Source organism: Haematobia irritans, chromosome 3 (assembly GCF_050003625.1).
Source record: "Haematobia irritans isolate KBUSLIRL chromosome 3, ASM5000362v1, whole genome shotgun sequence".
Classification (NCBI taxonomy): domain Eukaryota; kingdom Metazoa; phylum Arthropoda; class Insecta; order Diptera; family Muscidae; genus Haematobia; species Haematobia irritans.
Window position 1 is genome coordinate 70,586,265 of NC_134399.1, and position 27,426 is coordinate 70,613,690.

A 27,426-nucleotide genomic window follows, 5' to 3' on the forward strand; every position below is an offset into this window, starting at 1 on the left:
TGTTACCAAGGGCCACATGACACTCGTCACCTTTTCGTTTGCCCTGCTAAACCTACCCGACTCACTACCAGATCACACTGGACGCACCCCACCCTTGTCTAACAGTTCCTAGATCTGGACACCAGTTGAAGCACCAAAGCATAGAAGAAAATGGATGGAAGTATATTAAAAACTGTTACAACAAGAACAACAGACAGACGGACTTGGTTATATCGTCTTAGAATTTCTCCCTGATCAAAAATATATTTCCTTTTTATAGTCCGAAATCGATATTTCGATGTGTTACAAACGGAATGACAAACTTATTATACCCGCATCACCATTCTATGGTGAAGGGTATACAAATATTTAAATCTAAAGTAATTTTTAGCCATCTTCGCAAATTTACATTTATGATTTATGGGGCGATAATATTTATTAGAGCTATAGAAAAATTTGAGTCATTTTTACAAGTTTTCCACTTAGCAGTGGCGATTTTACAAATCGGAAAAACATATAAATGGGAGCTATTTCTAAATCTGAACATATTCTAACCAAATTTGGCAAACATAGTAGGCATATTAATTATATTTCTTGAGCAAACTATCACGTAAATCGGAGTGAAACTGTGGCCTGTGAGGTCATAAGAGTGTAAGTCGGTCGAAAGACATATACGTGAGATATATCTAAATCTGAATCGATTTCAACCAAATTCGGCATGCATACACCGAAAGAATTCTCTCCGTTAATTTTACGAAGAATTCTTCATTAAAACAGCGGAATTTTTCATTCAATTTCGTAACTTTTACAAAGAACATTTTACGAATATACGAAACGTCTTCGAAATATTCTACATTCTACAACTTTTCTTCGTAAAAAGTTCATACTTTTAACCAAATTCCATGATTTTTGTGAAGAAGTTTTTACGAATTTATAAATATATTACGAAACATTCTGCGTTAGAATTTTTTCATAAAAAGTAAAAAAAACGTTTTCTTTAAAATAACGAAGAAGTTTCATTGAAGTTGTAAAATTTCCATTCTCGACATAAAATTTTCTTTGATAATGTGCTTGAGTTTATTACTTCTTTATATTTTTAATGCATGTCTATATCATGATAGGACTAAAAGTGAAACAATAAAACTAAAAATTATTCAAAAATTTAAGATATAAAGTAGTGATGACATTTTTCAAACTTGTTACTACAACCAAATGTACTTTGGTCTATAATTTTTTTTTTCTAAAAGTTCGAGCATTTTTCAAAAAAAGTACGAACGATTTTAATAAAAATTACGAAACTTAATTTTACAATAAATTATTTTTCGAGCTCTATGGACAAAGTAGATCAAGAAATTTGATCAATAGAAGCATTGAAAAGAAAACGCCAAATACAAATCTATACACGCCTGGACTGTATATGTTTCAGTTCGGGCGAATGAAGTTTTCCACAGCCTTTAGTATACATCTGGTTGGGAGAGATAACTGAATTTTGTTCGCTTTATGCTAACTTCTTATGGAGAAATCATTATCTTAACATCATCATCTTAATCAAATCCCTTGATCTTATTATACCCTCCACCATAGGATGGGGGTATATTAACTTTGTCATTCCATTTATAACACATCGAAATATTGCTCTAAGACCCCATAAGGTATATATATATTCTGGGTCGTGGTAAAATTCTGAGTCGATCTGAGCATGTCCGTCTGTCCGTCTGTTGAAATCACGCTAACTTCCGAACGAAACAAGCTATCGACTTGAAACTTGGCACAAGTAGTTGTTATTGATGTAGGTCGAATGGTATTGCAAATGGGCCATATCGGTCCGCTTTTACGTATAGCCCCCATATAAACGGACCCCCAAATTTGGCTTGCAGACCCTCTAAGAGAAGCAAATTTCATCCGATCAGGCTGAAATTTGATACGTGGTGTTAGTATATGGTCTCTAACAACCATGCAAAAATTGGTCCACATCGGTCCATTATTATATATAGCCCCCATATAAACCGATCCCCCGATTTGGCTTTCGGAGCCTCTAAGAGAAGCAAATTTCATTCGATCCGGCTGAAATTTGGTACATGGTATTAGTATATGGTCTCTAACAACCATCCACATCGGTCCATAATTATATATAGCCCCCATATAAACCGATCACAAGATTTGACCTCCGGAGCCTCTTGGAAGACCAAAATTCATCTGATTCAGTTGATATTTGGTACGTGGTGTTAATGTATGGTCTCAAACACCCATGCAAAAACTGGTCGAAATCGGTCCATAATTATATATAGCCCCCATATAAACCGATCCCCAGATTTGACCTCCGGAGCCCCTTAGAAGCGCAAAATTCACCCGATTCGGTTGATATTTGGTACGTGATGCTAGTATATGGTATCCAACAACCATGCAGGAATTGGTTCATTTCAGTCCATAATTAAATATAACCCCCATATAAACCGATCCCCAGATTTGACCTCCGGTGCCTTTTGGAGAAGCAAAATTCATCCGATCTGGTTGAAATTTGGTACGTGGTGGTAGTATATGATATTTAACAACCATGCCAAAAGTCGTACATATCACTCCATAATCATATATAGCCCCCATATAAACCGACTGTATATGCATTATAGGCATAGAAAAATTTTAGTCATTTTTACAAGTTTCGACTTAGCACCATATGGTCGCCATATTTGCACAAATGGAAAACATATATATGGAAGCTTTGTCTAAGTCTGTGCCAATTTGGACCAAATTTGGCATACATTGCTGAAATGTTGATTGTTCTCTCTCTGCAAAATTTCAAGTTAATCGGAATGAAATTTCGTCTACGGTGGTCATATGGGTTTAATCGGGCGATATATATATATATGGGAGCTATAACTAAATCTGAACCGATGTCAACCAAATTTGGCATGCGTAGTCAGAATGTTAATGCTACTCCCTGTGTAAAATTTTACGTAACTTTGGCCTCATGCATCGTAAGTAGTGCAAAAAATATATATGGGAGCTATATCTAAAACTGAACCGATTTCAACCAAATATGGCACACTTTGCGACAATATCAATTGCTTAAATAAAAAACGTTAAGTTGACTTTTAAGTTGACTTTAAGTTGACTTTAGTCCCCCCACCCCGTTTCTAGAGTGTATTTGTTTTATAACTTAATATTTATTGTACGAACAAATTAAACGTGACAAGTTTCAGTTTTGCAACCTCAAATTTCCCTGTATTCCTCCCCTTCCAATACTTACCTTGAGCAAATAAAAGACAACCTGGAGTTAGTTTAGGCCTATGGAAAATATAATGATTACTATAAAAGTAAGAATAATATTAAAAATGGCCACAAATGAAAACGTGCTAATACGCCCTCAAAACAAGACACACCCCCACAAATAGTCCAAATACATTCCATAGCAAATTTCAACAAAAAAAAAAAAAACCTTTTGTAACATTTCAATCTAAAAATGTCTGAAATATAGAAATATACATAAAATATAGAGGGGAAGCAACATTATTTAAATGATTAGTTCTATTACGCTTGGCAACCAAAGTTAATGTAACGTCTAGACTTCATCTAAACAATGATCATGGAGATAAATGGCATGTCTACTCATTGTGTTAACTGAGTTAATTTATTATACCGAGAATTATCGTAGTGGCTCTTCAATCCTGATGTATTACCAGTAGTTTCGTCAATCCCATAGCAAACAGAGCGAATTTATACATCACTGAATTCTATTAACAATAAAGAAATTGATAAAAACCAACATTATATTCCTGCACTTAGTATACAAACCAAAATTTTTTATTAATCATACGGAGTGAGAGAACAGCAAAGATGAATTATTGGGGTTTGGGGCACTGGTGTTGCCACAAAGAAATGTAAGTCAATTTTGAAGACTATTTTCAAAGATATCAATTTGTCGAACATTTACCACCGTGGAGCAATGATTAGCATGCCTGCATAGCATACAAAGGGTCATGGATTCAACCCCTTTTAGCTCAATGACAATGGACCTCCTTTTTATAGCCGGGTCCGAATGGCGTCTCATACTACAATGAAACAACTCAGAGAAGCTTTGAAACGCTCGGAAATGTCACAAGTGCCTCGGAGAGGTAATAATCAACCGCTGAAAAACTTTTAGGCGTTCTATATATTTTGAGACATTTTTAAAATTTTTGCTACGATTTTACAAAAATATAGTCTAGGTCTCGCCAAGATAGGTGGTCAATTGTGGGGTTTGTGACAAACTTTGACCACATCAAGCGATATCTACGCATGCCTGAGATTTATCTAAATCTTATCCGATTCTGTGGAAAGTCTGGGGAAATTATCGATGACGCCTAAATCGGAAGAATATATGGCGATTTATATAAATCTTGTCCGATTTTGATCAAATTCGACACAGATAGAATGTCAAGATAATTGAAGTAAAACCTCATTGCAGATACGTGCAATGTATGAAATTTTCTATTATATCTCCTTCTCCAGTTTGAACTAAATTTGGCACACATTGCAAAAATATTAATTCTACTCGCAGTGCACAATTTCATGTAAAACGGAATGAAACTTGGGTCTCAGTTGGTCCTATGAATCTAAATCGGGCGAAAGATGTATATGGGAGCTATATCTAAATATGAACCGATTTCAACAACATTTGACACACTTGACAATACCATCAGTTGTACTCTTTGTGCAAAATTTGAAGGAAGTAAATGCAAAAATGTAGACTCTGCTACCTATTAAATCAATGTCGGCCTAATTATATATATATATATAGAAGGTATATCTAAATCTGCACCGATTTTATGCATAGCTAGAAGGTCAATTCTACTCAATGTGCGAAATTTCACGTAAATACTTATTATTAAACATATGAGTGTAAATCTGGGGCCATATAAGTACATATCGGGCGAAAGATAGACCTTGGAGCTATATATATGAATCCGAACCGATTTGGCTGATATTTTGCAGGTTTTTTGAGACTCGAAGAATATTCAAATTTACGGAATATGAAGAATATCGGTTGATAAACATACCAATTATGACCAGATAGGTGTTAACTATATATGGCAGGTATATCTAAATCTGAACTGTTTTTTCCAAAATCAATAGGCATCGTGTTTTGAGTAGAAATAAGACCTTATGTCAAATTTGAGCACAATCGGATCTAAAATGCGAGCTATACTTTACACACAAAAATATCATACAGACGGACATCGCTAAATCGACTCAAAATTGAATTCTAAGACAATCGGTATACTAGACGATGGGTGTCAGACTGGTATTTCTTGGCGTTACATACAAATGCACAAACTTATTATGCCCTGTACCACAGAGTATAACAATTTATCAACATTTTATTTCTATAGAAAATTTTGTTAAAATTTTATTTCTATAGAAAATTTTGTCAACATTTTATTTCTATAGAAAATTTTGTTAAAATTTTATTTCCATAGACAATTTTGTCAAAATTTTATTTCTATAGAAAATTTAGTCAAAATTTTATTTCCATAGACAATTTTGTAAAAATTTTATTTCAATAGAAAATTTTGTCAAAATATTATTGTATAGAAAATTTTTTCAAAAATTTTATTTCTATAGAAATAAAAATTTTCTCTACAATAAAATTTTCTATAGAAATAAAATTTCGACAAGATTTTCCATAGAAATACAATTTTGATAAATTATTATACTCTAATATAATAATTTATCAAAATTTTATTTCTATAGAAAATTTTGTCGAAATTTTATTTCCATAGACAATTTTGTCAAAATTTTATTTCTATAGAAAATTTTGTCAAAATATTATTGTATAGAAATTTTTTTCCAAAAATGTATTTCTATAGAAATAAAAATTTTCTCTACAATAAAATTTTCTTAGAAATAAAATTTTGACAAATTTTTTTATAGAAATAAAATTTCGACAAAATTTTCTACAGAAATAAATTTCTTCGTTTTGTTTGTTATTGTTGGCTTCTCTTCAATCGTTATTGTTGTTTTTGATCTCAGCTTAAAGACATGCATTGACTAAACTACAAGTGTAGCTTAAAAATTTATTCTGATAATTGGTTGATAGTTTTGCTGCAAGTAGAGGATGCTGATGAGGAATGTGGTAATTCCGAAACAGCTGTACATCCAACCATCTTGCAGTCTATAGGGCTTTGCCCAAATAAATTTGACAAGCATACTTTTCCTCTTTTGGTTAAGCTACACTTGTAGTTTAGTCAATGCATGGCTTTAAGCTGAGATCAAAAACAACAATAGAAATAATTTTTTTAAAAAAATTTCTATAGAAAAAAAAATTTACAAAATTTTCTATAAAAATAAAATTTTGAGAATATTTTCTATAGAAATAAAATTTTGACAATATTTTCAACAGAAATAAAATTTCGACAACATTTTCTACAGAAATAGAATTTTTAAAAAATTGTCTATATGTTATTTGTGAAAAGGCGTGATTTGTAGAAATGTGATGTACAATTTCATATTTTACATCCAATTTCATTGAAATGTTACACCAGTTTTGATATTTTGCACAGAGAATATAATTTGCATTCTGTTTAATTATGTCGAATTTGGCACAAATATATTCATATTTGATACAACTATATGGGGTTGTAGGCTCTTCAGATTTAGGAAAAAATGGTCAGAATACCTACATTTTACACACAACTTTAGCGATGACATTTCCAGATTTTCCACATAATTGGTTATATACTGTTATATCGTATATACTGTTATAACTCTAATACATATGTATTGCCCGATAAATCATTTTCATTATGTTTGTGTCAATCGCTATTGCTTTTCACTATAAATTTACTTGATACGGAGATCATAGCTGAAAAGTATTTACTCTTCGTTTATTCTGAATCACCTTTACATACTTATATTCATATTAAATATTTATGTTAAATGATTTGCTACAAAATTAAGTTTAAGTTTACACAAATTTACATATGGTTAATAATAATTTGTAGTTTCTTTAAATAATAAAATGTAAGAAAATATGCATATATATGCTTTATTTGTAGTAGATTTGAAAAAAAAAACGCATTTGTTAATTTTCAAGAAGATTTTGTTGATATTCTTTATAAACAACAAGGAAAATCATTAGTTAAGAGCTAAAAAAATCAGTGGTATGTAAACTTGTGTAAGACTGCCTATGTGGGTGTTCCCGTATTAAAGCATTCACATTGCATCTTTAAATTCAAGTCGATTAAAAATAAAATACACTCTACCACATTGATTACAAATTATGTCTATAAATAAATGGCTATTAGTTAATCGGCCTATGGCGTGTTCCTGACCAAAGGCATCATTAAATTGAATCTTGCCATGTTAACCTTCAGTAGTTTTGTCAATTAGAGCATTGGCCTACATAAATTTCAGTGGACACCCACTAAACATACGCTATACCATAGTGACGTTGCCCGGTATAATTAATTAGATTCAGCTAACAAACCGAATACCAGGCAAAGTCTACACAATAAATCATTGCGTATGAATTTCTCAAAAAAAAAAAAAAATATTAACATAAATCATACGCCAAAATATCCCACAAGCAAATAATGCTCACATATTGTCATTAAATACAATTTAATTTGTATTTAATATTTTATTCGATTGTATTTGCTAACAAAGGACAATGTATACTTTTCTTAAAATTCTTTGTATGTTATTATTTTTAATGTACATCCAAAATTGCTCTGATAGATATGACCTTAATTGTAGCCCGCGCCACACTGTGGGACAGGGTTAGTGCATATGTTTGTAACACCCAATAGGAGACGACATAGATACATGGTATCATTGCAAATAATGCTCAGGGTCGACCCCAGACTCGATTCAGCCAAGTCCGTCTATCCGTATGTTTGTGAACACATTTTTGTAATCAAAGTCTAGGTAGCAGTTTTTTATACCCTAAACCACATAGTGGTCAGGGTATAATAAGTTTGATCGGCCAAAAAATGTGCCTACCAGAAATATTGATTTTAGACCCCATAAAATATATACCGATCGACTCAGAATCACCTCCTGAGTCCATCTGGCGCTTGGTGTCCGTCCGTCCGTCTGTCCATGTATTTGTTGTTCAAAGGATTCCGGTCGCAATTATTAACCGATTTTGATGAAATTTGGTACAGGGAGTTTTTTGGGCACAAGGACGAACGCTATTGAATTTGGAAGAAATCGGATCAAATTTAGATATAGCTCCCATATATATGTATCGCCCGATTTCGACAAATGGGGTCACGTTGCGCGTTTTTTCAAACGGTTCGTCACCAAATTTGGCAAAAGGTAATCTTTTCCATCGCCTTTCATCCAATTTCATCCAAATCGGTTCAGATTTAGATATAGCTCTCATATATATGTATCGCCCAATTTTCCCAAATTTGGCCACAAAACCTTTATTTATCAACCGATCTTACTCAAAGTTGGCTAAATATAATCTTCTATAGCACTAACTATATGTGCAAAAAATCATCGAAATCGGTTCAGATTTAGCTATAACTCCCATATATATGTACCGCCCGATTTTTCTAAATTTGGCCATAAAACCCTTATTTATCAACCGATCTTACCAAAATTTTGTCAACATTTTGTTTCTATAGAACATTTTGTCAAAATTGTATTTCTATAGAAATTTTTCTCAAAATATTATTTTTATAAAAAATTTTCTCAAAATTTTATTTCTGTGGAATTTTGTCTCAAAATTTTATTTCTATAGAATTTATTGTCAAAATTTTATTTTATAGAAAAATTTCGCACAAAAATTTGTTTATAGAAACTTTTTCCAAAATTTTATTTTTATAGAGATTTAACGAAAAAGATTACTAATTTGGGTAGAATTCTTTCAACTGTGGCAACCGTGGTGGTAATACAAATTTATATTCTAAGTTATATACGTTGCATATTCATGTTTTAAGATAATAATGTACTTAGAACCATTTTTGTTTTGTAAAATTTTTTAAATTTAACGATAAATATAGTAGGGAAAATTGTTTGGGAATGTATGGGAAAGTAGGGAACTTTTTTTGTCCTTGTAGGGTAAACCGAACCTTTTCCGTGGCAACATTGACAATGAGCAATAGTCAGATTGGGACAAAGCACCCATAAACATGTACCCCTTAATTATCTTAAATATGCAACTGCGGTTTATCTCCCAGACCTATATGTTACCCCACAAATGCTTATGATTACTAATTCTGCAATGGTGGTTTAGGGTATGACATAGTCGGCCCCGCCCGACTTTCTACTTTACTTACTTGTTTTTTTTTTAATTTGGAACAAGTATCTATTTTCGATCAGAATATATCCCATCTTTCGCTCGATTTACACTCACATAACCACAGAGGCCAGGGTTTTACTACAATTCACGTGAAGAAAAAAGGCGGTACGTGGTTCATGTTACCTTTTAATTTAATTTAATCAATAGTGTTCTGATTTTGGAAGAAATCGGTTTTTGATATAGCTCCCATATATATATATCACCCGATATCTATTAATACAGCCCCAGAAGCCAGAATTTCAGCCTGATTTGAAATCGGTTAAGATTTAGATATAGCTGCCATATATATCCTTCAGCCGATTTAACCACAGAGGCCAAAGATTTATTCTGATTTAAAAAAAAAAAGAAAAAACAAGTAAGTAAAGTAGACAGTTGAGCGGGACCGACTATATCATACCCTAAACCACACTTGCTGATTAGTAAGCATAAGCATTTGTGGGGTAACATTGATATAGGTATGGGAGGTAAACCGCAGTTGTATATTTAAGAAAATTAAGGGGAACATGTTTCTGGGTGCTTTGTCTCAATCTGACTATAGCTCATAGTCAGTATTGCCAGGGAAAATGTTCGGTGTACCCTACAAGGACAAAAAAAGTTCCCTATTTTCCCATACATTCCCAAACAATTTTCCCTACAATATTTTTCGTTAAATTTAAACAAATTTTACAAAACAAAAATGGTTGTAAGTACTTTATTATCTTAAAGCATGAATATGCAACGTATATAACTTAGAATATAAATTTGTATTACCACCACGGTTGCCATAGTTGGTAGAATTCTACCCAAAATAGTATTTTTTTCTTGTTAAATCTCTATAAAAATACAATTTTGGAAAATGTTTCTATAAACAAATTTTTATGAGAAATTTTTTTATAGAAATAAAATTTTGAGAAAAAATTCCATAAAAATAAAATTTTGAGAAAATTTTTTAAAGAAATAATATTTTGTAGTGTAAAATATTTGTTTAATAAAATTGCTATAGAATTACAATTTTGACAAAATTTTCTATAGAAATAAAATGTTGACAAAATTTTCTACAGGAATAAAGTTTTGACGAAAATTTCTATAAAAATATTTGTTTGGTATATTTGTGGTAATCTTCAAATTTTGTTAGATTTCTTTTGGCACGAGGGGTACATGTTGTTAAAGATCAAGCCTTGCCGGCTTCTATTTTCCTCCTCTAGAGCCACCAAAATGTAAAAATTATTACAAATTGTGTTGAGTGAAAATATCCTACGTTGTGGCCCTATGTCCCTACAAGACGCTAAATGTTAGAAAAACCCTACATATAGGGAATTTCCCCTACCTCTAGCAAAACTGGCTGTGTTGATATTGCACCCACGGAGTTAGTATGCCACTAATATTGAACCCATTATTAAACAAGTAAGTAAAGTAGAAAGTCGGGCGGGGCCGACTATATCATACCCTAAACCACCATTACAGAATTAGTAATCATAAGCATTTGTGGGGTAACATATAGGCCTGGGAGATAAACCACAGTTGCATATTTAAGAAAATTAAGGGGTACATGTCTATGTGTGCTTTGTGTCAATCTGACTATAGCTCATAGTCAATGTTGCCAGGGAAAATGTTCGGTTTACCCTACAAGGACAAAAAAAGTTCCCTACTTTCCCATACATTCCCAAACAATTTTCCCTACAATATTTTTCGTTAAATTAATCTTTTTTGATAAATCTCTATAAAAATAAAATTTTGGAAAAAGTTTCTATAAACAAATTTTTGTGAGAAATTTTTCTATTGATATAAAATTTTGACAATTAATGCTATAGAAATAAAATTTTGAGAAAAAATTCCACAGAAATAAAATTATGAGAAAATTTTTATAGAAATAATATTTTGAAAAAAAATTTCTATAGAAATACAATTTTGACAAAATGTTCTATAGAAATAAAATGTTGACAAAATCTTCTACAGGAATAAAGTTTACCACACATTGTTAAAGATCAAGCCTTGCCGGCTTCTAATTTCCTCCTCTAGAGCCACCAAAATGTAAAAATTATTACAAATTGTGTTGAGTGAAAATGTCCTACATTGTGTCCCTATGTCCCTACAAGACGCTAAATATTAGAAAAACCCTACATATAGGGAATTTCCCCTACTTCTAGCAACACTGGCTGTGTTGATATTGTACCCACGGAGTTAGTATGCCACTAATATTGAGCCCATTATTAAAAAAGAGAAAATCGTTAAATTAGTGTGGGTAATAAATACAAATTTGTAAAAATCGAGCAATATGTAAGAGCTACAAGTACGTATAAGTACGATAGGCTAGTACATCAAAATTTGAAATTTGAGTAACATTGGTTAATAAATAAGAGTACTATGGCCAAATTTGGGAAAATCAAGCGATGCATATATATGGAAGCTATATCTAAATCTGAACCAATTTGCATAATATTTTGCGGGTTTTATTAATACCACAAAAGGTTACCTTGTGCAAGATTTGAGTAAGATCAGTTAAGAAATGAGGCCTGTATGGTCAAACATAAGGTTATTAGGGGCGAATTTTTTAAAATCGGGTGATACATATATGGGAGCTATATCTACATCTGAACCGATTTCGATGAAATTTTGCACATATAGTTAGTACTATAGAAAACTGGATCTAGCCAACTTTTAGTAAGATCGGATAATAAATAAGGGTTCTATGGCCAAATTTGGGAAAACCGGGCTATACATATATATGGGAGCTATATCTAAATCTGAACCGATTTCGATGATTTTTTGCACATATAGTTAGTGCTATAGAAGACTACATTTAGCCAAATTTGGGTAAGATCGAATGATAAATAAGGGTTTTATGGCCAAATTTAGAAAAATCGGGTGGTACATATATATGAGAGCTATAGCTAAATCTGAACCGATTTCGATGATTTTTTGCACATATAGTAAGTGCTATAGAAGATTACATTTAGCCAACTGTGAGTAAGATCGGTTGATAGAAAAAGGTTTTGTGGCCAAATGTGTGAAAATCGGGAGATACATATATATGAGAGTTATATCTAAATCTGAACCGATTTGGATGAAATTTTGCAGACTTGAAGACCTATGAAAAAGATTACCTTTTGTCAAATTTGGTGACGATCCGTTTGAAAACAAACGCAACGTGACCCCATTTGTCGAAATCGGGCGATACAAATATATATATATGGGAGCTATACCTAAATTTGATCCGATTTCTTCCAAATTCAATAGCGTTCGTCCTTGTTCCCAAAAAAAACTCCCTGTACCAAATTTCATCAAAATCGGTAAATAATTACGAACGGAATCCTGTGAACAACAAATACATGAACAAACGGATGGACGGACGGACACCAAGCGCAAGATCGACTCAGGATGTGATTCTGGGTCGATCGGTATATATTTTATGGGGTCTAAACTCAATATTTCTGGTAGGCACATTTTTTGGCAGATCAAACTTATTATACCCTGACTTCTATGTGGTTTAGGGTGTGAACACTGTTTTTAATTGTACAAAAATTGCGCTGCTTTACTCTTGTAACCACCTATTAAAAGTTTTGTCAACATTAACGACTGTTTGTGCATAAACAGGGTTGCCAACAGTAACAATTTAGTTTGAATTTTTACTATCAATATGTTCGTTAGTAAGCCCCATCTAGAAAATATTAAAAAATTAAAGTTAAAAAACTGACTTTTTGCCGTAAAAAGCGCGACATTGTGCACTGTGGTGAAGGGTATAATATAGTCGACTGTGGACTTTATTTTTTTTTACTTTGTTTCTTCATATGCTATAAGAGTCCCTCAAAAACGGGTTAAAGAAACTTCAAATTTTCAACTTCCCACTTGACTTTAAGTAGAAATTGTGCCATGATTCAAGTACAAAACATCTTTAAAATAAGAAATCTCCTATTTTTGAACGGTTTTTTGCTTTGATACAAAAAGTCTACAAATTAAAAGACGATTTCATTGATTTTGAAGACATTTTCAGAACTATTAAATCCAAGTTGATAATAAATATTTCTTTCATGTTAAGGTACCTAGTTTTAAGTCAAATCATTTAACTATAAAGACAAAACGACTTCATTTAAAAGTCTATAGACTTTTGGACGAGTCTTTATATCAGAAAAATGCGTCTTCTATCCTAAGCAAAATTCGCATTCGTATTTTAAGGACATGATTTTTTTTAGTGCCTATAAGTATGTCAATTGATGAGGATATGTAAAAGTCTTTATCTGCCATTACCATATTGTTAAAATTATTTTTTACTGAGGCCGGTAAAGATTGTCGGGGAGTGCGCATTGATATTCGACTATTCACTTTGAATGTTGCTTGAATTTGGTTTTCGTTGGTCAAAGCGCCAAATAATGTTAGTGGGCATATTGTCTCATTATCCATTGTTAGACTGGTAAGACTTATTCTGACAAAATAAATCCAAGTTTTATCCAACCCAACCTAATTGTTTATTGGTGTTTCTTTTCTTTTCCTTCAATTACGCAAATTCTGGCGCTCTCCTACACTCATCTGGAGTGACCAAGACAAATTATTTTGTTTTTGCTTTGGGCTCACGAGTAATTATATTCCTCTTCAGATTCCATCACGAAATAAACATCCTGATAAAAATTGCACTAAAAAAATCATGAATCAGAAGTCGTCATATTATAAATGTGGATATAATATGACGATATGAACATTTAAGGTTCCGCAAAGATACCATGGGCCTATCTAAAATCTATTGTTCTGGTGCAAAAACACACTTAGTTATATCAACGTATTCCACAGTAGCTGTGCATAGTATATCAAACAAAATAGGTATGTAGTACCATAGTACATCACTGCGTATGAGTTTCAGAAAAAAAAAACGAAACCTAAATTATACGCCACCATAGCCTAAGGGCAAACAATGCTCATATATTATCATTAAATACATGCTTATATTTAAATATATGCTTATATTTTGACATTTATTAACATATGACTGAATTGTATTTATTATATTTGCAAAAAATTAAACTAATACTATTTTGTATATGATAATAGTCTAAACACTATTTTGCATAATCCCAAAACACTTTGTATTAATTTTGAGCTATAAAATGTAAATATTTACACAAAACATATTATTTAAATACGAGTAAACACAAACACATATTATACATAAATCAGTTAAATTCATATTTTAATATGCCGCAAAAACAAACGAATTTTATTGAAATTTTATTATAAAAGCAAAATAATATGCCACAAATAGGCAAAAATTAGTCAAGCATGCTACAACATAGTGATGTCAAGCTAATATAACGTTGAACCAAGTTCAAATATAATTATATATTATATATTAATTATATACAAAATTACTTGCAAAGCTTTTCTGAATTTTTTAGGAAAACACAAACACTTGGAAATATTTAGCAGTATAGAATTAATAGTTTACAATTGCATGCATGTATTTCTTTTATACATATTTTGTTTCAAAATTGTTCTTTCCTGCCATTTAAGTACACAGTAGTAAATTTACTGATTTCTAGTAAATTCAATAAAAAAATTCTATAAAAATTCACTAAAAAATTAATATAGTCTACTAATTGCTGTGTGTCCTTCAAATTTAACTATATTTGTGTTCTTCGATAATACGGCGTTCACAACAGGCATGTTTTTAGGTTTGAAATGTTTCCTCTTTACTACGAGTATAAGCACTTTAAAACTACTCGGTTTGATCATACTAAAATTAATGACCACAACGCAAAGACTGTGAATCACCCTATTCTAAAATATACTCCCACTAAATGTAACCTTTTCAAAATATATGTTAGTGAAATAAATTTGATAGAAAAATTGGATAAAAAACGTTCTGAAGATATTCCTTTGATCTGAAAATAAATTAAAATATGTTTTTTATACCCTGCGCCACACTGTGGATATGTTTGCAACACCCTGAAGGAGACGAGATAGGCATATGGTGTCTTTGGCAATATTGTTCAGGGTCGGCCCCTGAGTCGATCTAGCCATGTCCGTCCGTCCGTCTGTCTGTGAACACATTTTTGTAATCAATGTCTAGGTCGCAATTTAAGTCCAATCGACTTCAAATTTGGCACAATTATATATTTTTGGTCAGAATAGAACCCTATTGATTTTGGAAGAAATCGCTTAAGATTAAGATATAGCTCCCATATATGTCTTTCGCCCGATATCTACTAATACGGCCCCAGAAGCCAGAATTTCAGCCTGATTTCCTTTAAATTTTGCACAAGAAGTGCAATTGATAGTATCGTAAAGTCTGCCGAATTTGGTTGAAATCGGTTCAGATTTAGATATAGCTCCCATATATATCTTTCGCCCGATATGCACTTATAAGGCCCCAAAAACCAGAGTTTTGCCCTAATTTTCTTTAAATTTTGCACATGGAGTAGAATTAATATTGTAGCTATGCATGTTAAATTTGGTTGAAATCGGTTCAGATTTAGATATAACTCCCAAATATATATTTCGCCCGATATGCACTTAGTTAAAAATATTATGCTCAAAGTTCGTAAAATGGAGCGATACATATATAAATGCGAGCTATGATAGCCTATAAAATAAGCTAATTCATTGTATCCTTTGGTTTTCGTATGATTTTTTTTTCACACATTCTTGTACGTCCGCCAAAAAAGAAACTACGAACAACAAAATCAATAAAGATCTCTTCTTGTGATACCAAAATTGTTAGTGGGCCCAAAAGTCTAATTGAAAGCAGTAATTTGAATAGCAAGAACTTTACCCATTCATTCAATATGGAAATGATGCAGTTTATCTCAATTTTAATTATACCCTCCACCATAGGATGGGGGGTATATTAACTTTGTCATTCCGTTTGTAACACATCGTAATATTGCTCTAAGACCCCATAAAATATATATATTCTGGTTTGTGGTGAAATTCTGAGTCGATCAAAGCAGGTCCGTCCGTCCTTCCGTCTGTTCAAATCACGCTAACTTCCGAACGAAACAAGCTATCGACTTGAAACTTGGCATAAGTAGTTGTTATTGATGTAGGTTGGATGGTATTGAGAAAGGACCTTATTGCACCACTTTTACGTATAGCCCCCATATAAACCGATCCCCAGATTTGAATTCCGGAGCCTCTTGTAGGAGCAAAATTCATCCGATCCGGATGAAATTTGATATATGGTGTTGGTATATGGTCTCTATCAATCATGCAAAAATTGGTCCATATCGGTCGATAATTATATATAGCCCCCATATAAACCGATCCCCAGATTTGACCACCGGAGCCTCTTGGAGGAGCAAAAGTCATTCGATCCTGTTGAAATTTGGTACGTGGGATACGTATATAGTCTCTAATAAGCATGCCAAAATTGGTCCATATCGGTCCATAATTATATATATATAGCTCACATATAAACCGATCCCCAGATTTGACTTCCTGAGCCTCTTGGAGGAGCAAGTATATGGTCTTTAACAACCATGCCAAAATTAGTCCATATCGATCCATAATCATTTATAGCCCCCATATAAACCAATTCCCAGATTTGATTTGGAGCCTCTTGAAGGAGCAAATTTCATCCGATTTAGGAGATGAATGTACCAAACATTGTGCTAGCATAGCGGTCTATAATTATACATTGCCCTCAGATAAACCGATCCCCAATCACACAAAAATTGTTCCATATCGGTTCATAATTGTATATAGCCCCCATATAAATCGATCGACATTTTTCAATTCTGGCTCTCTAATTTCCGCGCAAAAGTTTATACCGGTTCGTAATTATTTGCGAACTTCCCTATGTATAGTGGCCAAGAACTGAATTATATACGTATTTAATCTGCTTTTTTAGTATAATATATACCACATATGGACTAACTTACAATTTAGAAGACGATGACAAGAAGAATTAAGATACCTTGCCATCGGTAAGTATTGCCACAACTCAGGTAATTCGATTGTGGATGCCATTCTTTCGTAGAAGTTTCTACCCAATCCATGGTGGAGGGTACATAAGATTCTAACTTATGGCCGTAATTTGTTTTTTTTTTATACCCTAAACCACATAGTGGTTAGGGTATAATAACTTTGACCTGCCAAAAAATTTGCCTACCAGATATATTGATTTTAGACCCCATAAAATATATACCAACCGATTCAGAATCACCTCCTGAGTCGATCTAGCGCTTGGTGTCCGTCCGTCCGTCTGTGCATGTATTTGTTGTTCGCAGGATTCCGGTCGCAATTATTAAACGATTTTGATGAAATTTGGTACAGGGTGTTTTGTGGGTACCAGGGTTGACCTGTCGCAATCTGTGACTTGGCTCTAATAAGCCAAAAAGTGATTTTATAAAATTTTCTCTAAACAGCAATTCACTTATATAAGACTTAAGTAGTTTTCCTTCCTTCCAGTTTCTGCAGTAATTTGTGAAAAGTTAACTATGAGCGAGTACCGATCGTCACGTTTACTGCACCATCGAGTAGTTTATAGTAATTTTAGTTTCGAGTTTCCAATTGAAATAACTATATTCTCAAGTTTTTTAAACTCACAAATATTTTTATAAACATTCCTGAGAATTGAAACTTCTGCGCATATATCATCATTTTGGATATCATTCGCTACCTATCTGAAGGGTCTGAAGTATTTGGAGTTAGCGACGTTTGCTACTTTTTCTACATTTACGACGTGTATGTGACGTTTACGACGTTTACAACTTTGCGACAGTCGCAAACCTTAAAATGTTTGATACAGACCATCTCTGGCGGGTACAAGGACGAACCCTATTGAATGTGGAAGAAATAGGATTACGACAAATGGGGTTAGGTTACGTTTTTTTTGCTAATTTGGAAGAAATCGGTTCAGATTTAGATATAGCTCCCATATATATGCATCGCTCGATTTTCCCAAAATTTGTCGTAATAGTCTTATTTATTAATCAACATTACTTAAATTTCAAATTTTCATGTATTAGACGATTTATTTAGCCAAACATGTAGCTTGTACACAAATATATTGGCCGATTTGCAAAAATTTAGATTTATTACCCAAACTAATTGAGCGTTTCCTCTTTTTATACCCACATAGTGGTTAGGGTACAATAACTTTGATCTGCAAAAAAATGTGGCTACCACAAATATTGATAAAAGATATACCGATCGAATCCGAATGGTTACAAACCCGTTATTTATCAACCGATAGTACCCAAAGTTGGCCAAATGTAATCTTCTATAGCACTAACTGTATGTACAAAATTTCATCGAAATCGATTTTGATTGACATATATGTATTGCCCGATTTTGAAAAATTTACCCCTAATAACCTTATGTTTGACCATAGAGACCACATTTCTTAACTGATCTTACTCAAATTTTGCACAAGGTAACCTTTTGTGGTATTAATCAAACTCGCAAAATATTATGCAAATTGGTCCAGATTTACATACAACTTCCATATATAAGAATCGCTCTATTTTTCCAAATTTGGCCATAATACTCTTATTTATTAACCAATGTTACTCAAATTTCAAATTTTGATGTACTAGCCGATCGTAATTGCTTGGATTTATTACCCACACTAATTGAGCGATTTTCTCTTTTTTTATTAATGGGCTCAGCATTACTGGCATATTAACCCCGTAGGTGCAATATCAACTACAGCCAGTGTTGCTAGATGTTGGGGAAATTCCCTATATGAAGATTTTTTCTAATATTTAACGACTTGTAGGACATACGGCTACAATGTAGGCACATTCTCACTCAACACAATTTGTAATAATTTTTACATTTTGGTGGCTCTGGAGGAGGAAATTAGAAGCCGACAAGGCTTGATCTTTAATTTCTGTAGAAAATTTTGTCAAAATTGTATTTCTATAAATTATTTTTTTCAAAATATTATTTCTATAAAAATTTTTCCCAAATGTTATTTCTATGGATTTTTTTGCACGGTACGTAGAGAGCCAGAATTGAAATATGGGGGTCGCTTATATGTGGGCTATATACAATTATGAACTTGATATGGACCAATTTTTGTGTGATTAGGGATCGATTTATCTGAGGGCTATATATAACTATAGACCGATATGAACCTAGTTAGGCATGGTTGTTAACGGCCATATACTAGCACAATGTACCAAATTTCAACTGACTCGGATGAAATTTGCTCCTCCAAGAGGCTCCAAAACCAAATCTTGGGATCGTTTTATTTGGGGGATATATATGATTATGGACTGATATGGACCACTTTTGGCATGATTGTTAAATATCATATACTACCAAAACGTACCAAATTTCAAGCAGATCGGATGAATTTCGCTTCTCCATAAGGCACCGGAGGTCAAATCTGGGGATCGGTTTATATGGAGGCTATATATAATGATGGACTGATATGAACCAATTCCTGCATTGTTGTTGGATACCATATACTAACATCACGTACCAAATTTCAACCGAATCGGTTGAATTTTGCTCTTCCAAGGGGCTCCTGGGGTCAAATCTGGGGATCGGTTTATATGGGGGCTATATATAATTATGGACCAATTTCGACCAATTTGTGCATTGGTGTTTGAGGCCGTATATTAACACTTCGTACCAAATTTCAACTGAATCAGATGAATTTTGGTCTTTCAAGAGGCTCCGAAGGTCAAATCTGGGGATCGGTTTATATGGGGGCTATATATAATTACGGACCGATGTGGAACAATTTTTGCATGGTCATTTGAGACCATATACTAACACCATGTACCACATTTCAGCCGGATCGGATGAAATTTGCTTCTCTTAAATGCTCCGCAAACCAAATCGTGGGATCGGTTTTTATAGGGGCTATATATAATTATGGACCGATGTGGCGCAATTTTGGCATAGAGACCATATACCAACAGCATGTTCCAAATTTCAGCCGGATCGGATGAAATTTGCTTCTCTTAGAGGCTCCGCAAGCCAAATGGGGGGATCTGTTTGTATGGGGGTTATATATAAAATTATTGGCCGATGTGGACCAATTTTTGCATGGTTGTTAGAGACCATATACCAACTCCATGTACCAAATTTCAGCGGGATCAGATTAAATTTGCTTCTCTTAGAGGCTCCGCAAACCAAATCGTGGGATCGGTTTATATGGGGGCTATATATAATTATGGACCGATGTGGACCAATTTTTGCATGGTTGTTAGAGATCATATACTAACACCATGTACAAAATTTCAGCCGGATCGGATGAAATTTGCTCTTATAGGATCGGCAAGCTACAGTTGGGGGTCCGTTTATATGGGGGCTATACGTAAAAGTGGACCGATATGGCCCATTTGCAATCATAAGCGTAAGAAGGCCTCTGGGGCTTAGACCCCCCAGAAAAATTTTAGCCCCCCCAGAATTTGAAAACCTATTTACGATTTTACATTTTTATAAAAATTAAACTTGTATATACTCGTACAACGCACAAAGTTTCACCTAAGACTTTCATGCACAATCGAATTACTTGGGTTGTGGTAGAAGTCCGATATTTATGAAATAAAGCTGTGGTTGAACTTATGATTTAGTTGAATAAAAAATAGTAATTGATATTAAAACTATTCTTTCATAAATTAATATCTTAATAATGCTACAAAAAAAGCGTCGCCAAAAAAGAAGTGAAAATGTTCTTTTTGGGTCTGAAAGTGGTACAAAATTGGCGGAGAAGCGATGAATGTAATATGAACTTGTCATAGAACGAATGTCCACCGTTTCAACAACCGTTGCAATGAATTTGCATCACTTCTTAAGGTGTGATCTGAATTCAGTGTTTTGAATGTGAATTAAAAATTTTGTGATAATTTCCCAAATAAATAATTTTTATACTTTTTTATGATTTTTAATGCATTCTAACGCTTGTTTGAAACGTTTTTTCAAATATTATCGACTTTTCTATAATGGGTTTAGAATTTTTGTGGCAAAATTTGAATAATTAGTACCATTTTATTTATTCTTACTATTTGAAAAAAGAAAACAAAAAATTACGCATTAAAATATAAAAAAAATGAATAAAGCAAACTTCCTGTGTAGTTAAAATAGTTAACTTCTTTGTGAGGACATTTTTGGAAGTGCTTTTAAAGTTGTGCCTTTAGAACAACTCCCAATTGTTTGCTGGGAAAAGTGTGGAACTACCTTACGGGAAATGGATCAACCACGGAACTGGTACAGGACTAGTCCCTGGTGTGTATGAACCAGTCCCAGTTCTGATCGAAACGTATGTAAGGGACCGTCGACTTTAACATGGGTTTGTCATTGACGGAGTAAACTTACATTTTAGGACGCGTCTTGGACTCATCCCAAAGGACACGTCCTGGGACAATTTAGCAGAAGCAACCCATAAACAGGTCCTCAGGAACCAGTCTCGGACAAACTCTTAGAAATCTCTTTCAATTTGGGCTCCTAATCGAACCCGAAATGAAAAAAAAACTTTTGAAATATGTCGAACAAAACGTTATTCTGATAATTTTATTTCACTAAATGTGAAAATTGCAACTAACTGGAGCACAGGTACCAGTGCTGTGATAGGTCCGTCAGTGGCAATTTGCACCAATTTCCCGTAGGGTACTTTTAGTTGCTTTATTATAAATTGATTGTCGAGTTATTTTGATGTCTATTTTTTTATTCAATTTTATGAAATAAAACATTACTTGAACCTATAAGTTCCGTCTATTAAGTTTTAGCTAGGGGGGCTATAGCCCCCCCTAGGAAAATTGTCTAGCTACGCTAATGTTTGCAATACGATCCGACCTAAATTAAGAACAACAACTTGTGCCAAGTTTCAAGTCGATAGCTTGTTTCGTTCGGAAGTTAGCGTGATTTCAAAAGACGGACGGACGGACGGACATGCTCAGATCGACTCAGAATTTATACTTTATGGGGTCTTAGAGCAATATTTCGATGTGTTACAAACGGAATGACAAAGTTAATATACCCCCATCCTATGGTGGAGGGTATAAAAATTAATATTTTTCTTGTTGAAATTTAATTTAACGAAAAATATTGTAGGGGAATTGTTTGGGAATGTATGGGAAAGTAGGGACATTTTTTAGTCCTTGTAGGGTAAACCGAACATTTTCCGTGGTAATTCAGTATATGAGCTCATATTCAGTATATAAGCTATAGTCAGAGTGAGACAAAGCTCCCATAAACATGTACGCCTTAGGTTAGGATAGGTTAGGTTATGGGGCAGCCCGATGTATCAAGCTCACTTAGACTATTCAGTCTTTTGTGACACCACATTGGTGAACTTCTCTCTTATCACTGAGTGCTGCCCGATTCCATGTTAAGCTCAATGACAAGGGACCTCCTTTTTATAGCCGAGTCCGAACGGCATTCCATATTGCAGTGAAACCACTTAGAGAAGCTTTGAAACCCTCAGAAATGTCACCAACATTACTGAGGTGGGATAATCCTCCGCCGTACCCCTTAATTTTCTTAAATATGCAACTACGGTTTATCTCCCAGACCTATATCAATGTTACTCCACAAATGCTTATGATTACTAATTAAGTAAGGGTGGTTTAGGGTATGATACAGTCAGCCCCGCCCGACTTTCTACTTTACTTGTTTGTTTTCTTATAATGGTGGACCTAGTGGTACAAAGTAGAATTTTTAAATTTGCACAAATTAGGATGAAGGAAGTAAAAAAATTCTATATAATCACAATTAAGAAAAAATATATATACTCTAAAAATTGAGATTAAATAATTAAGTTTATGTTTACTGTTTCGCAAACATTTCATTGAGGCTTAATTAAGTTTTTCAAGTAAATCAAACAACAAAATTGGTATATCTAACCTAATCTAATGAAGATTTGTCAATATAAAATTTGGAAATTTGTATAAAATCACATCTAACTCCATATATACATTTAGTATGTTTGTCCATATATTTTATCACTGTAATGGATATAAATGTATGACCCTATTTATTTAAAAGTAGTCGCGATGCAGAGTAAATTATTCTCTATCTATCGGATTCATTGTCATACGTTTTTAAATTTCATTAATGTCGGTGATAATTTTGCTTATCTTATTTCAGTCGCATTAAACAGCAAATTAATGTTCATATGAGTGATTACTCATATTAACACTAGAGTGGGTCGAAAAAAAAATCCATCAGCTTCACAAGCTGTCGAAAACCGACTCAATCTGAAACTCCAATAAAAAGATTTGGGTTATAGACTCAAAAATAAGTATATTAACTTGAGTGAAAAAACTACAGAGGGCTTATTGCAGCACTTCGGACAGGTTCGAAAATATTATACACTTCACACGCAGAGAAGAAACATGATTGCCACAATCATATTCGAAGAGCAAAATAATATGATAGCAGCTATTTTTGCGGCGACCATGTAACATTTTAACCTGCAACCATGTTGGCTCAGTGAACATGGTTCTAAGAAAAATACAATTGTCCTCATCAAAAATGTTATTATATTGATAAAAAGAATTTTGTTTCCATTAAAAGACAATGGTCACGATCTAAAATGTTATGTTATTCGTCAAAAATGTTTTTCTTCTAGTTAAAAGAACATGGTCACAACCTAAAATGTTTTGATTTTTATGAAAAAACTTTTTTCGTCGTCGAAAAAAGGACGCCACTTGAGAAAAGAAAACACAAAATCAACTTTATTTATTTGTTTTTATTTATTTATAAACTAATTCATTGTTTATTTGTATTTATAATGTCGTGCAAGCAAACTTCACATATTTTTACACACTCTAGTTTGGTTCAATTTCAACAATAAGTAATCATTCCATATTTACTTCGTGACCATCAAATGTACAAACGCAGACATCATGTAACTGCAAATAAAAATAAATTATACCATATACCAAAATGCAGAACAAAAACCAGGTATATTTTTTTCAATTACACTTTCCTTGTTTGTATTCACATAAAACCACGTGCCATTTCTGAATAAATAAATTAACACAATACACAATAATTCCGTATTCTCCGTCCATTCCAAGAAACAATCAACACACGACTGACGCGCAAAATGAAAATCGTGTGTACCTGCTCAATGTTTTTATAAAATTCTTGTCGCTGCAAAAAAATTAAAAAATTAAATGGTCACGAAAACAATGTACATGGTCTTTATGGCCATGTAATGGTTGTAGACATGTCTATACGTAAACTATAAAAATATTTTTTTCTCTGCAAAAAAGTAAAAAAATTGAATGGTCAGATACATGATTTTCCTGACCATATAATGGTCTCAAATTCTATCATTTAAATAATAGAACATGTTTGCGGCATTTGAGAACCATTTAAATGCTTATTGCCAACATATATTTTTCTCTGCTCGAAAATTATTTTTACAAAGACAAAATACATGGTTTTCGCGACAATTACATACTCTAAATAAGCATTAAATGGATGCGGCAACCATGTCCAAACATGTTTTTTCTGTGCGTGCATGGAGCCACCGTGATGCAATGGTTAGCATGCCCGCCATGCATACACAAGGTCGTGGGTTCGATTCCTGCTTCGACCGAACACCAAAAAGTTTTTCAGCGGTGCATTATCCCACCTCAGTAATGCTGATGACATTACTGAGGGTTTCAAAGCTTCTCTAAGTGGTTTCAGTGCAATGTGGAACGCCGTTCGACTCGGCTATAAAAAGGAGGTCCCTTGTCATTGAGCTTAACATGGATTCGGGCTGCACTCAGTGATAAGAGAGAAGTTCACCATTGTGGTATCACAATGGACTGAATAGTCTAATGGCGATTTCGATTGGGAAAAAAGGTACAACATTCTCGAAATTGATTGCAACATATCAAGGACACTGTCATAGATTTTAGATCCTTTATACCTCACAATATTATAAATTAACAATAACTTTAGAATTACACTATCATTTGGTCGAAATGTCAATTAGGGAAAAAGTAGTGTAACACCAAGGCACCATATTTTTTGCGAATCGAAAACGCCCTAAGTGAGCCGGATACATCGGGCTGCAATCTAACCTAACCTATACACTTCATCACCTTACAGACTAAACATTTTGATATCATCTGATTATTATACTATATCTGCAAAAATTCAAGCACATCGTAAAAATTAAAACTTTGGCCTCTGTGGTCATAAAAGTATAAATCGGGCGAAAGGTGTACATGGAAGCAATATCTAAATCTGAACCGATTTCAACCAAATTAGGTAAACTTAATTACTCTATCTAATGTACTCCTTATGCAAAATTTGAGGCAGTTCAATATGTAAATATGGTCTTAGAGGCCATATAAGGAAATATCGCACAAAAGATATATAGGGGGCCATATCTAAAACTGAACCGATTTGTCAGATATTTTACAAGTTTTATGAGAGTCACAAAATATTCCGAGGTACAAAATTTGATTCGAATTCAGTCCATTGCGATACCACATTGGTGAAATTCTCTCTTATCACTGCTGATTCCATCTTTAACTCAATGACAATTATATTAACGAGAAAAACAAAAATTACGAAAATTGAATGTTTTTGGGGTAAGGAAGCATTTTGTTTTTTTTTTTTTTTTTAATTCCATTTTTTGTCAATTAAAAATATGAATTGAAATTGAATTTGAAAGCCTACTGTTTTAAAATTCTAACAATCACTTTCGCTACATGATTTTTTAAGTCTGTCCATACTTTTGTGAGAGAAGGCTGTTGTTTTCACTTTTTTCAAATACTATCAACAGCCTTCTCTCACAAAAGTATGGACAGACTTAAAAAATCATGTAGCGAAAGTGATTGTTAGAATTTTAAAACAGTAGGCTTTCAAATTGTTCTAGCAAAAACACATGCACTTTGCATAACGCAGAAAATTCCGTAGTGCAAACAACGAGTATGTATACAATGGTACCGTTAGAAATTTACAGATAAACAGGTTATGTGTTCTAAATGCCTTATAAATTAATTTCGTAGATGTGAATAACGATGTGCATGTGGTTTCGATCGGACATCATGACAACACAGCAAAAACTATTTGGTGGTGTGTAGGGTGACCTTTTGACTTTTTAAAATCTTTGTAACTTTTTTGTTTATGAATATAAGTAAATACTTCAAAAGCAAAAGTTTCATATTTTGTTAAGATCTTTATAATGGTTATAAGAAATGGGCATCATAGGGGTATACGAAGCGAAATAAAAAAATTAAAAATCAAATTTGACGTCGGAGTCAAAAATGACCAATGCACGAAATATAGCTCCTGATCAACCACGAATAACGATATGCGTTTCTTTTCGATCGGACTTCAAATGACGACACAGCACAATAAATTGTATTTTGGGGGGTCGTAGGATGCACGGAAAAAAAAGTTTTGGTGTTCTGAAATTGTCTTCGAATATGCTACAAAACTGGGGGGTGACCGCATCAACTTTTTTTCGTGACCCTATCTAATGTAGGTGCCTTTTTGATAAAAATTGGTCAAAATTCTGTATTTTTTTTCAAATTCTAAATTGTGGAGTTTACAACTTTTAATATAAAGCACATAGGTACACGATTTTCTAAATTCGTAGATTTTTGTGGGGACTGCAGTTATAAACGAAAACAAGGAACGGACCCTGTAGGTTCATAATATAGACTCCTCATTGTTCATAATATAGACCCCTCATTTTGCAAAAAAAATATAAATTATAAAATATATTGGCACACGCTCCCGATCTTTTTTGAAGGGTTTTATAAGTTCTATCGAGCAAAAACCTTCGAAATATGTTCATAATTGCGGATTTGAGAGCGAAAACAAGATAGCCCCGAGTTGACCAAATTTCAAGGTCTAGAGGCCAGCCCGTGGACCAACTAAGGCCTCAAAAACTTGCAAACTTAGAGAAAAACACCTCAGCTTTCGCACTAAAATATCTTTGTGTTGAGATCTTTTTCCGTTCAAAAGTTGCAGAATTATTTCAAAAAAAAAAAAAGCGATTTGGAACCACTCTCCGACCCTTTGTATGCACGTCGGGTATACTAACCACTGCACTACGGTGGCTCCCCAGCTAAATATAAACCGATTTTTTCCAAAATTAATAGCGATTGTTTTAAGAAATATATATGAAAAGACATAGCTAACTAGACTAAAATGTAATTTTAAAACGATGCGTCTAAGACAATTACGTCTTGGACCACATGAGTTTTCCGATTCATTTTATTGACTAACTAGGAGTCCTGATTTTCATTCGAATATGCCTACTCCAATAACTTCTC

The 27,426-nt window shown here is 33.3% G+C and overlaps 1 protein-coding gene across 1 annotated transcript in view; it reads left to right on the forward strand.

Annotated features, from left to right (window-relative positions):
* The first annotated feature begins 4,015 nt into the window (after positions 1–4,015).
* The window catches only part of LOC142230979 (uncharacterized), a 35,504-nt gene continuing 12,093 nt past the window's right edge, over positions 4,016–27,426 (forward strand). The window contains exon 1 of the mRNA XM_075301598.1: positions 4,016–4,091. Within this exon, the coding sequence (XP_075157713.1) occupies positions 4,016–4,091 (76 nt within the window). The remainder of the gene's footprint in view (positions 4,092–27,426) is intronic.